Source organism: Aquarana catesbeiana, linkage group LG05 (assembly GCF_042186555.1).
Source record: "Aquarana catesbeiana isolate 2022-GZ linkage group LG05, ASM4218655v1, whole genome shotgun sequence".
Taxonomy (NCBI): domain Eukaryota; kingdom Metazoa; phylum Chordata; class Amphibia; order Anura; family Ranidae; genus Aquarana; species Aquarana catesbeiana.
Window position 1 is genome coordinate 135,335,298 of NC_133328.1, and position 14,055 is coordinate 135,349,352.

Here is a 14,055-nt window from a genome sequence, read left to right on the forward strand (position 1 = left end):
CAGCCTTTAGTTCAATTTTTTTTTAATCTGAATTATATGTGATGGATCAGAACACAATAGTCTAAGTTGGTGAAGTAAAATTAGAAAAACATATACATAAAACTATTTTTCAGAAATAAAAAACTGATAATTGGCATGTGCGTATGTATTCACCTCCTTTGTTATGAAGCCCATAAAAAGCTCTGGTGCAACCAATTACCTTCAGAAGTCAAATAATTAGTGAAATGATTTCCACCTGTGTACAATCTAAGTGTCATCTGTTATTACATATACACACCTTTTTGAAAGGCCCCAGAGGCTGCAACACCTAAGCAAGAGGCACCACTAACCAAACACTGCCATGAAGACCAAGGAACTCTCTAAACAAGTAAGAGACAATGTTGTTGAGAAGTACAAGTCAGCGTTAGGTTATAAAAAATATCCAAATCTTTGATGATCCCTAGGAGCACCATCAAATCTATCATAACCAAATGGACATGGCACAACAACAAACCTGCCAAGAGACGGCCGCACACCAAAACTCACGGACTGGGCAAGGAGGGCATTAATCAGAGAGGCAGCACAGAGACCTAAGGTAACCCTGGAGGAGCTGCAGAGTTCCACAGCAGAGACTTGAGTATCTCTACATAGGATGACAATAAGCCATACACTCCATAGAGTTGGGCTTTATGGCAGAGTGTCCAAAAGAAAGCCATTACTTTCAACAAAAAACAAAATGGCATACTTTGAGTTTGCAAAAAGGCATGTGGGATACGCCCAAAATGTAGGGAGAAAGGTGCTCTGGTCTGATGAGACTAAAATGTAACTTTTTGGCCATCAAAGAAAACACTATCTCTGGCGCAAACCCAACACATCACATCACCCAAAGAACACCATTCCCACAGTTAAACATGGTGGGGGCAGCACCATGCTGTGGGGATGTTTTCCAGCAGTTGGGACTGGGAAACTGGTCAGAGTTGAGGGAAAGATGGATGGTGCTAAATACAGGGGTATTCTTGAGCAAAACCTGTACCACTCTGTATGTGTTTTTAGGCTACGATGGAGGTTCACCTACAAGCAGGACAATGACCCCAAACACACTGCTAAAGCAACACTTGAGTGGTTTAAGGGGAAAAGTGAATGTGTTGGAATGGCCTAGTCAAAGCCCAGACCTCAATCCAATAGAAATTCTGTGGTCAGACTTAAAGATTGCTGTTCACAAGCGCAAACCATCCAACTTGAAGGGGCTGGAGCAGTTTTGCAGGGAGGAATGGACAAAAATCCTAGTGGTAAGATGTGTCAAAATCATAGAGACTTATTCAAAGTGACTTGGAGCTGTGATAGCCACAAAAGGTGGCTCTACAAAGTATTGACTTTAGGGGGGGTGAAAAGTTATGCACATTTACTTTTCCTGTTATTTTGTCCTATTTGTTGTTTTCTTCACAATAAAAACAATCTTCAAAGTTGTGGGCATGTTCTGTAAATTAATTGATGCAAATCCTCAAACAATCCATGTTAATTCTAGGTTGTGAGGCAACAAAACACGAAAAATGCCAAGGGGGTGAATACTTTTGCAAGGCACTATATATATATAGATTTATAAATATATCTATCTATCTAAATAGATGTATATTTAGATCTATATATATATATAGATCTATATATACATCTACCTAGATAGATAGATAGATAGATAGATAGATAGATAGATAGATAGATAGATAGATAGATAGATCTATATCTATCTATCTATCTATCTATCTATCTATCTATCTATCTATCTATCTATCTATCTATCTATCTATCTATCTATCTATCTATCTATCTATCTATCTATCTATCTATCTATCTATCTCTCTATCTATCTATCTATCTATCTATCTATTTATCTATCTATATACACAGTGCCTTGAAAAAGTATTCCTTCCCCTTTGAAATTTTCCACATTTCAAATGGGAAGGAATACATGACATTTTGTCATGTTACAAACTAAAAACATAAATGTATTTTATTGGGATTTTATGTGATAGACCAACACAAAGTGGCACATAATTGTGAAGTGGAAGGAAAATGATAAATGGTTTTCAACATTTTTTACAAATAAATATGTGGAAAGTGTGGCATGCATTTGTATTCAGCCCCCTGAGTCAATACTTTGTAGAACCACGTTTTCGCTGCAATTATAGCTGCAAGTCTTTTTAGGTACGTCTCTACCAGCTTTGCACATCTAGAGAGTGACATTTTTGCCCATTCTTCTTTGCGAAATAGCTCAAGCTCTGTCAGATTCTATGGAGAGCGTCTGTGAACAGCAATTTTCAAGTCTTGCCACAGATTCCCAATTGAATTTAGGTCTGGACTTTGACCGAGCCATTCTAAAACATGAATATGCCTTGATCTAAACCATTCCATTGTAGCTCTGGCTGTGTGTTTAGGGTCATTGACCTGCTGGAAGGTGTGCCTCCACCCCATTCTCAAGTCTTTTGCAGGCTCTGACAGATTTTCTTCTATAAGATTTCCCTGTATTTGGCTCCATCCATCTTCTCATCAACTCTGATCAGCTTCCCTGTCCCTGATGAAGAAAAGCATCCCCTCAACATGATGCTGCCACCACCATATTTTATGGTGGGTATGGTGTGTTCAGGGTGATGTGTAGTGTTAGTTTTCTGCAACACATAGCGTTTTGCTTTTAGGCCAAAATTTAAGTTGAATTTTGGTCTTATCTGACTAGAGCACCTTCTTCCACATGTTTGCTGTGTCTCCCACATGGCTTCTCGCAAACTGCAAAGGGAACTTCTTATGGCTTTCTTTAAACTATGGCTTTCTTCTTGCCACTCTTCCATAAAAACCAGATTTGTGGAATGCACGACTAATAGTTGTCCGATGGACAGATTCTCCCACCTGAGCTGTGGATCTCTGCAGCTCCTTCAGAGTTTCTATGGGACTCTTGGCTGCTTCTCTGATGAATGCTTTTCTTGCCTGGCCTGTCAGTTTAGGTGAATGGCCATGTCTTAGTAGGTTTTCAGTTGTCCCTCTTTCCATTTTCAGATGTTGGCTTGAACAGTGCTCCGTGAGATGTTCAAAGCTTGGAATATTTTTTTATAACCTAACTCTACCTTAAACTTCTCCACAACTGTATCCCTGTCCTGTCTGGTGTGTTCCTTGTCATTCATGATGCTGTTTGTTCACTAAGGCTCTCTAACAAACCTCTGAGGGCTTCACAGAACAGCTTTATTTATACTGAGATTAAATTACACGCAGGTGTACTCTAGTTACTAATTAGGTGTGTTGCCTTATGAGTTTATGTGAATTAATAGCTGTAAAATATTGTAATTAGAAATATATTTCAGTTAGCTTGTATCTAAGCAGGCCAGAACATATTATCTTCACATATACTGTATCTCCAGACAAGTCAGTGCCTAGGCTTGTGTATACAAACAACAGGGATCCAAACCTCATTGTTTTACACATACTCACTTCAAAGGATCCGATGCTGGGATATGCAATGAAGGGAGGCCAACTCGAAATCAATACTTAACTTCCCAGGAACATTCAAGTTAATCTCCTGCTCAGAATAGTCACAAGGATTTGCATTAAAGGGGGCTCACTTATTCAAAGTATAGGGATTGGAGATGTAGCCAGTCCTTAACCAGCAATAAGGAAGCTTACCAATCAGAGCCATGATATGCCAACCAATGAGGCATCAGCCTGTAATGATATACACAGACTAGGTGGGAGGTCAACACACACTTTATGGGAGAACAGCCATCAGAATGGAATTACTGTGAAAAGGGTAATTATGGGAAAGGTCTGCATTTTACTTGTAACTAAATATGTTTGTAGAGTAATGTTTTAAGGAATATACTCTGTATTCCTTCATGTAATTCTATTATTTTAACCTAATATTTTCTTCCTTGGTGTAGACTATAGATAGATGTTTGTGCATTAGATAAATTTTCAACTGCTCACCAGTAAATGTTGTTATTGTGTTAAAGCTTTCACTCATGATCAAGGAACTCTCATTTAACCCAAATCATTTCTGAGAGATATTAAATCTTAAATATAATAAACGGGTAAGAGGTGACTTCTGGAAGCAATTGGTTCCACTAGATTTTAGATTTTTGGGTATCAGAGTAAAGGGGGCTGAATACAAATGCACCCCACACTTTTCAGATATTTATTTTTTTTAAATTGGAAAACCATTTATCATTGTCCTTCCACTTCACAATTATGTGCCACTTTGTGTTGGTCTATCACATAAAATCCCAATAAAATACATTTATGTTTTTGGTTGTAACATGACAAAATGTGGAAAATGGGTATGAATAATTTTTCAAGACACTATATATATATATATATATATACATATATATATATATATATATATATATATATATATATATATATATATATATATATATATATATATATATATATATATATATATATATATATATATATATATACATATATATATATATATATATATACATATATATATATATATATATATATATATATATATATACATATATATATATAGTATATACATATATATATAGTATATATATATTTATATATATTGCAAAAGTTAGGGCGGCACTTACAGGGCTTGGCAGGTGAACACACAGTGAAAAATTTTTATTTTGATGTTTTGCCAGAGTACAATATTATCTTCCTCAGGACAACAGTGAAGTGAAACAAAACAACAAAACAACATATACTGTACCACATATCACATAAACCCTCCCATCAAGGCTATATACTGTACGTTGTTTTGTTTTCATTGAAATATGAAAATACAACTTCTGTGTTCTGTCTTATCTTTTGGACTGCTGTCATTAATGTGCAAACAATAAGTTACACCTTTGCTTTCTGTTTGATACCTGAACTCATTGATGACAGCTCCCAATTTAGCTTACAATACAAACAATGAAATATGTATTTACTCAGCTGCAATTGTCTGAGTCATTAGAAAAAACTAGTTTTCGTTGTTATACATAGAAAAATAATTTCATAACAATTAGTTTCTATCAAAACATGTGAAGTGACAGACTGAAAATAATTGAAAACATCGTGAAGACATAAAGGAAATTTATAATACAAAAATGAAGGTTTACATTTTGAAAAAGAAAAGCCTTCCTACATCTTTAATTTAAACACCCCAGTATCACTGAATCTCTTTGAAATTCCCAGTAGTTACTGGACTTTGGAATTCTGGGAGATTAATTATTGTGGCCCTATTCCTACTGTGCTTTCTAGTTAATTAGTTAGTTAGTTAGCTAGTTAGTTAGTTAGTTAGTTAATACATTGTTACAAAGTTAGTCAGGTTAAAATAAAGTCAATTTAGTTCAACCAATAAAAGAGAAAAAATAATAATCATACAATCCCATATACCCAATCATATACCCACAGTTGATCCAGAGGAAGGTGAAAAACCCCAGCAAAGCATTATCCAATTTTGCTACAGCAGGGGAAAAATTCCTTCCTGATCCCCAAGAGGCAATCTGATATTTCCTGTGTCAACTTTACCAATACATGTTAGTGGAAAAGGATATCATTTTCAATTTTTTTACTAAATTTAAAAAATAAAGAAAATGGTCAACATATCAACTGACATCCATAAATATCAGCTATACACAAATCAGATGTATTTGTTAATTTGTTTTCCTGAATAGAGAAAGTGGTAGGGTAACGGCGCCAGATATAAAAACCTAAATGTTCTAATACTGCACCTAAAATTAGTACCAACTAATAATTCATAAAATAATTATAAAGGACGCAAAAGACAAATATTAAAAATAAAAATACACAGTGTTATACGATTAATAAAGTGCATAAATGATAAATAGATCTGGAATGTCCATAACAAACACTGTGATCAATTCTTCTTATGTATGCTCCAACACCGTTTTTTTGGAGCACATTGCGCTTTAGAAGCATGGTGTTGGAGCATACATAAGAAGAATTGATCACAGTGTTTGTTATGGACATTCCAGATCTATTTATCATTTATGCAGTTTATAATTGTATAACACTGTGTATTTTTATTTTTAATATTTGTCTTTTGCACCCTTTATAATTATGTTATGTTTTCATGAATAGGTTATTTCAATACATATTGATCCTTTACTGTAATATTAATATGCATAGTTAACATAATTTAAGTATGCAGTTAAAAAAAGATTGTTTTCAAGAGTTTAAAGAGACACAGTCACCTTGTCCATGCAGTCTCTACAAAGGGCATCCTTTTACGCCCATATATTTATCCTCAACTGTGCTCCCTCATAGGTCCTTGCTTTACTGGAAGTGCCAGGCATTTTTGCTTGCTGCATGAGCTAAAAGAGCTCTTTCCCTGTATGAACAAGATGATAGTGTCTCTTTAAAGATACAAATCTTAAAGATATAATGTCCTGAAGATATTCAAATGATAGTATATTAAGATGGAAGATAAGCCTAATAACAATATTTCCTAAAAATGCTGCCTCCCTCCTCCTATAGCCTGTATAGCCCGTAAAAAGAGCAGTGTAAATATCTTATCTTATATTTTAATCCAGCCTAGTCCAGTCACATCATCCAACAGCTCCAGCTCTTTTTTTGTCACAGAGCAGCTGCCTTGAGTGCTAAAATGCAGAGGGCAATGGGAGCTGGTGGGTAATGACATGGCTATATAAATTAATTGCTGTTGTTGAGCGATACAGGGGAGCCAAGGCAGCTCAATCATGTGACCAGACCAGACAGGATTAAAAAAAGGTATTTACACTGCTATTTTAATACAGGCTATGCAGGATAGAATGAGTGGGTGGGAGGGGCAATATTTTTAAGAATAATTGTTAATAGCCTTTACCAACTTTACTGAGTTCAGCCATTGATAAACATGTATAGTTCATTTCACAAGCTATGTCAAATGGTAGGGTTATGAAGTGTTTTATATCCAGCCATAACTAAAAAAAAAAAAACCTATAGCCATTGATATAATGGTGCTATGTTTTTGTTCAGTTTTCTGTCAAATTGTGTTTTATATTACATTTTTGATATTCATAGATATTGAAATTGTTTATTTTACAAATACTTTTACAGGATGGATCCATGACATTTTATTTGAAAAGCATTTGACTTTTCTAATAAGAAAGCTCATCACTACCTTCATGCTTTCTAGCAAATGTTTTTTCTCCAAATTGTTAATTGAATTTTACAGAAAAAAGAACAGGACATAGTCCAGCAGAGCATTGGTATTAAACCAAAGGCTTGAAATGATCTAACTGGATAAAATAACACTGGTTAACTGCAGGATACTAAACATGGTAGATACATGTTTTTAAGAGGATTCCAGAGGAGAAAACAGGAGGATGTGGATGAGCCCGAGGGGGAAGTCTGCGCCTAGCTAAGATAATCAGTGTAGTAAGCAGTTAAGAAACCAAATAACAACATAACCTAAAACAGCTAAGGGCTTATATCACAGTTCCAGGTATCCTAGAAAATGGAAGTGGGTGCACTAGTTCACAAAAAGTTCTGCTTAGTTGTCCATGGCAGATGACAAGACGGGATCAACCACTGAAATACAGGCAGTAATTTGGTGAGACCTTTCCAAAAAACAAAAGGAGGACAACATGGCCGAAATATCTTAATGTGGTAAGGTATATTCCGTGAATACTTGCAATGTGGAGGTGAAGCGTTTGGTAGAGATGGATATTGGAGAGTTTTTAATTAATTTTCAACATCCGATAATGTTGGCCTGTTGAAGATGTCCATTTTTTGAGAATGGCCTACAGGCTACTAGTAGGCATATAAGAGTCTCCGGTTGGGTTGAGGTGAACTGAACAGCTCTGGGGCCATATCCAAACAGCATAGGGATAGTATCCTTGGTGATTTGGCAATAAGTGACCCTGTAGATAGGTCACATTGTCCCAAAAGACATAAATGTGTGGGCACAACCAGAGACGATATGTAAGAGAGCACCTGGGCATGTGCATACGGTTTTAACTTTAGTTAGATGTTGCTCTTTTTGCTATCAGAGCAGGGTAGGGTATCCTTCCTCTGACTCATTCAGTCCCTTTTTCAGCATTGCATCTGTGAGGAAGAGAAATCACAAAGCCTAGAACTTGCATAGAACTCAACTTGCTGGCTGTAAGTGTTGCATAGATTTTTAACATAGGATTTAAACAAATAAATAAAAAAATAAATAATTGTAAATCTCCATTAAGTTTTTCAAGGTATTAATTTAATTGTACAAATCCCTAAACATTTGTTTTAATGCTATGAATGCTATTACTTTACCATGTGGACACATGTATGAAGCTATATGCAAGTTTGATAAAATGCATGTATGAATCTTGAAGTACATTGTTTTTGTAATTCTTGATGAAAACTTATGGCACTGTATATCACATGTCTTCTTTCTTTGCCAAGCAGATATTATTTTAAATTTCCGAACAACCTATGTCAGCAAGTCTGGCCAAGTTGTATTTAAGGCAAGATCTATTTGTATCCACTATGTTACAACCTGGTTCGTCATTGATTTAATCGCTGCCCTTCCCTTTGATCTCCTTTATGCTTTTAATGTCACTGTGGTAAGTGCATTGTTCTGTATTTTTACTTGAATAAAGAACAAATAAAAATAATGCAGATTGTCAATATACAGTCGATATATATATATATATCTATATATATAGATATATATATAGATATATATATCTATATATATATCTATATATATAGATATATATATATATTTTTATATAGATCTATATATAGATCTATATCTATATATAGATATATATCTATATCTATATCTATATCTATCTATCTATCTATCTATCTATCTATCTATCTATCTATCTATCTATCTATCTATATATATATATATATATATATATATATATATATATATATATATATATATATATATTTGTTTAATATAAACAATATATTTGTATTTAGTGTGTTATGTATATTATAAACATATAAAATTTTGTCTAATTTTTTATTCTGATCACAAATACATACAGTCTATAAAATGTTTCTATATTTTTTTTGCACAAAATTCAATTCTTCACTATCTCTTTTCCCTCTCACCATACCTTTAGATGCATATCCCATGCCTTTGTGTCTGTATCCTGTTACCCTAGGTGGCCTATGAATCAGCTACATTTTATACATGCAGGATTTAAAATTTGCTGCTTGGGGTCTATGCTGTACTTTGAATTCAGTTCTTTAAGCTTCTGAATCTCAAATACAAGATACAATAAACATTATAAGACTGCAATATTTTATTGCTCACACTTCAAGCAGTATGTATTTTAATACATTTTTTAAGAGCAATTTGACTTACAGATATAGATAAAGTGTAGAATTGACAGCTCTGTGTATCTGTTATTGTGAGATATTAAACATATTTCACATTGGAGACAGAAAAATACTTTACAGTCAATGTAAAAAAGTGTGTATTATTTAAAGTTGATGGAGACACTGAACTATATATTTTCTAATTTTACAATTTTATCAATATTTTAATTACCAATGTTAAACTGTTTATTGTATGACTTTTGACTGCACTTAAGTGCTTTAACTATGTTTTATACTGTTTTGTCCTTTTGGGGTTTTTCTGGCAACTTTCCTTTTCACCTAAATTAACTTAAAAATAATGTACCTCCTTATTCATTTACACTTTTTTATTTCCCCTGAACAAAAGTCACTGTAGGAAACAATATAGAACCTATATATAAACTGTCTCAGATAACTGTATGCAAATTCTTCTGCTATGATGTGTAGAAGGAGGGGTGTGGGTCTGCCAACTCTGCCATACCCTGTAGCGTGGAGATTTTATTAGGAACCAACAGTGCAATAAATAGGTGGAAATTTACATACAGGTGCCACGTGGCTTCCATTGGTACCTACTGTGTGTAGAGGTAAAGCTTATTTTTAATGGTCTAGTTAGAATATAGGTTTACTTTAAGCAGAACATTTTTTTTTTAATGGTAGCGGTCTGATTAGTTGAAGTCAAACAACATTTCTTAAACTGAAATATAATTGTTTAATAATGAAACTGACAATGATTTATATATTCATAAATTGTGACTTAATTTGAACAAATTGTCTGCTTAAAAGTATAATTTTCCAAATTATTTAAATTCTGATGGGCCAACCCACTATACTGTGTTTGTGTGGACCCACTAATATATTTCCAGCATTTTCCCTAAGGACAATTTTCTATTTTTATAGCCATAATTGGAGCAACTTTAAGTAGGTAATTGTAGATTTGCAAGCATAGGTCCACTGCATGCCCAGTGTACCTGATACAAAGAGATACAAAGGTACAAGCTAATTCAGCTCTGTATTCAGGAATACATCAATAAATGTACTATTTTAAATGCAATCAATGTAAGTACCTGGAATTGACTTGGTATCAGTCTCTTGCAATCCCCTATACAGCAGAGTTTAGGTTGCCATGAGGAAAAGCAGCACAATGAGCCAGTCAATTGTGCTGCAGGGCTCATGTACTAATGAGTAAACATGTTTAAGAGGAGAGAGAGCAGAATGACAGAGAAATGGGTTAATCACTGTGCTTCTTCTTCTTTTACTGTCCAGTCACAGGCTGGGGTAGGGACAAGACATGTAAGTGTTACTTAAGTGTTACTTAAAGTGTTACTTAACCCAGGACCCTGCATTCACTATATCTGGTTTCCGACGCAGAACATGGAAATGCAATCATTTTAGTAAATGTAAACTGCTAAATACCTTTTTCATCAGCAGTATATAGCAATCTTGTGACTTCTATCAGTCCCTGGTTAAAGCTTGTAGGAGGAGTTTTCATATTGCATTGGCTGTCCTATTAGAATGCAGGACCCCTGCCCCCTCTGCCTGAACAGTGCTGATTGGTCCTGTGCTGATCACCTGCACTTTCCCAAGGAAAAAAAACCTCTCTAGCAATACACACCATGTACTGAGCATGTGTAGCCTGACTTTAGTAACTCTGTCTTATCCGGGCATGTTTTGGAGTCAGTGGAAGAAGAGGAGGATCTCTGCATTCTGGATCAAACAGCCTTTTTACACAATGCAGAGGATTAACCCCTTAGGTTCCACAGTGAGTATAACAAGCATGCTTTTCTGCATACACAGACTGATTTTACTGTTGTGGGTTTAGTAACACTTTAACTGCATAAGGTCTTCTGCCCTGTTAGACAGGGCTGTGCAGTGTGGCAAAGCTATGTAAATCTCAGGACTGGATGTACAGAGATATTTCTTCATCAGTTTAGGCCAATTTGTATTCTGCTACATATTTTTGGTAAAAAATTCCCACTAAGCGTATATTGATTGGTTTGCTCAAAATTATAGTGTCTACAAACTATGGGATATATTTATTGAATTTTTATTTAATTATTTTTTTACTAGTAATTGTGTCTATCAGTGACTTATAGTGGGACTGTGATATGAGGCAGACAAATTGGACATTAACTGACACTTTTGACACTTTTTTGGGGACCAGTGACACTAGTACAGTGATCAGTGCTAATAAATGCACTGTCACTGTACTAATGACACTGACTGGGAAGTGGTTAACATCAGGGGTGATCAAAGGGTTAACTATATGCCTTTCTGGTGATTTACTGTAATGTGGGAGGTGCTTTTACTAGGGGAAGGCATAGATACATGTCCCTGCTTTGCAGGAACACAGGATCCATGCCTTCCTTACTGACAGAATGGCGATCTGCCTGTGTACACAGGCAGATCGCTGTTCTGCCTCTGTATCAAATTACATTGGGACCCGCTGATCAGCTCCCACTGTGTAGAATCACAGCAGGAGCGAGCCACCAGTGATGCGCAATTGCGCCTGATACCTGAAAGTGCAGGATCAGGTACTGTATATATATATATATATATATATATATATATATATATATATATATATATGTATATATATGTGATCCTGCACAGCACGGCAGCCCTGTAGCAGTAAAAGAGAGTGGTTAAGCAGCTTGTGAAACTCACCATTATGTACACTTCTGTTGACTCATTTGTCTACTCACAATATCTTGATCACCTTACACGCCTCTACTGTCTTTTGATTTGAAAGGTTTGTCCCACTACAGAAGTTTCAAGGTATAGCCAATATAATATATAGAGTATCATAAATGTAGGACATGTATTCTAATATCTATATACAAGACCATCAATATTCCCAAGAGAAAGGAGAATGATGAGGTATAGTAGGTTAACTTATTCAGCAAAGCTACAACATATATACTGCCATGTTGCTGACACAGTCACCCAAACAAATTACTTGACATCCCTAGCCTCTCGATTAATTGAAAAATAGGTGAAAAATAAATATAAGAAATGCTGTAAAGTTTATTTTTCATCAAAATACAAAATGCAAAGTGAGTGAACAGAATAAAAATCTAAATCAAATTATTATTTGGTGTGATTAGCCTTTGGCTTCAAACCAGCATCAATTCTTATACTTGCACACTTCGTACACTTGCACAAAGTCAGGGATTTTGTAGGATTAGAGTCAGGTGTAAGAGAAACCAAATTTAACAATCTGGTTCTAATAATCATGAATTTCATATGTAGGTTAAAATACAGTCATTAACTGAAACTGAAACAGCTGTGTGGGAGGTTTAAAACTGGGTGAGGAACCACCAAACCCTGCTACTAAGGTGAGGTTGTGGAAAACAGTTTCATGTCACAGGTTATACACCATGGCAAGACTGAACACAGCAACAAGACACAAGGTAGTTATACTGCATTAGAAAGATCTCTCCCAGGCAAATATTTCAAAGCAGATTGGGGTTTCAAGATGTGCTGGTCAAGCTCTTTTGAAGAAGCACAAGGAAACAGCAACTCTGAGGACCATAGTTGCATTGGTCAGCCAAGGAAAATGAATGCATCAAATGGAAGACACATCAAGCTTACTTCCCTTTCATATCAGAAGAGGTCCAGTAGTGCCATCAGCATAGAACTGGCAGAAACGAGTGAGACCCTTGTACACCATCTACTGCCTGGAGAAGTATGGCCAAAAGTGGTCTGCATGGAAGAATTGCAGCCAAAATTACATACCTCCAATGTGGAAACAAGGCTAAGTGACTCAACTATGCATTAAAACAGGAATCTGGGTGCAGATGCAAATGTCAGCAGGTGCTCTTGACTGATGAGTCAAAATGTGATATATTTGGTTGTGGCACGAGACAGTTTGTTCACCGAAGATCTGGAGAGCGGTATAATGATGAGTGTCTGCAGGCAACAGTGAAGCATTGTGGAGGTTCCCTGCAAAGTCTAATGCCCTGTACACACGGTCGGATTTTCCAATGGAAAATGTGTGATAGGACATTGTTGTCGGAAATTCTGACCGTGTGTGGGCTCCATCACACATTTTCCATTGGCGTTTCCGACACACAAAGTTTGACAGCTTGCTATAAAATTTTCTGACAACAAAATCCGTTGTCGGAAATTCCAATCGTGTGTACACAAATCCGGCGCACAAAGTGCCACGCATGCTCAGAATAAATTAAGAGACAAAAGCTATTGGCTACTGCCCCGTTTATAGTCCCAACGTATGTGTTTTACGTCACCGCGTTTAGAACTATCCGATTTTCCGACAACTTTGTGTGACCGTGTGTATGCAAGACAAGTTTGAGCCAACATCCGTCGGAAAAAATCCATGGATTTTGTTGTCGAAATGTCTGATCAATGTCCAACCGTGTGTACGGGGCATAAGGCTGCATTGCTGCAAATAGAGTTGGAGATGTGGTAAGGATTAATGGTGTCCTCAATGCTGAGAAATAGAGATATACAGTATACTTATCCATCAGGGATGTTTGTAATTGGCTTCAACTTTATTCTGCAGCAGGACAATGACCCCAAACATACAGCCAAAGTCATTAAGAACTATCTTCAGTATAAAGTAGAAGAAAAATCCTGGAAGTGATGTTTTTGGTCTTCACAAAGTCCTAATCTCCACACCATCAAGTCTGTCTGGCATTAAATTAAGAGACAGAAGGATTTGAGGCAACCTACATCCACAGAAGATCTGTGGTTAGTTATGCAACATGTTAGGAACCACCGCTCTGCCGAGTTCCT

The 14,055-nt window shown here is 35.8% G+C and overlaps 1 protein-coding gene across 2 annotated transcripts in view; it reads left to right on the plus strand.

The window, feature by feature from the left end:
* Positions 1 to 14,055, plus strand: part of KCNH8 (potassium voltage-gated channel subfamily H member 8) — a 1,076,212-nt gene that overhangs the window by 670,618 nt on the left and 391,539 nt on the right. For both annotated transcript variants that reach the window (XM_073630214.1, XM_073630215.1), the window contains exon 6: positions 8,389 to 8,546. In XM_073630214.1, coding sequence (XP_073486315.1) covers positions 8,389 to 8,546 — 158 coding nt within the window. The remainder of the gene's footprint in view (positions 1 to 8,388; positions 8,547 to 14,055) is intronic.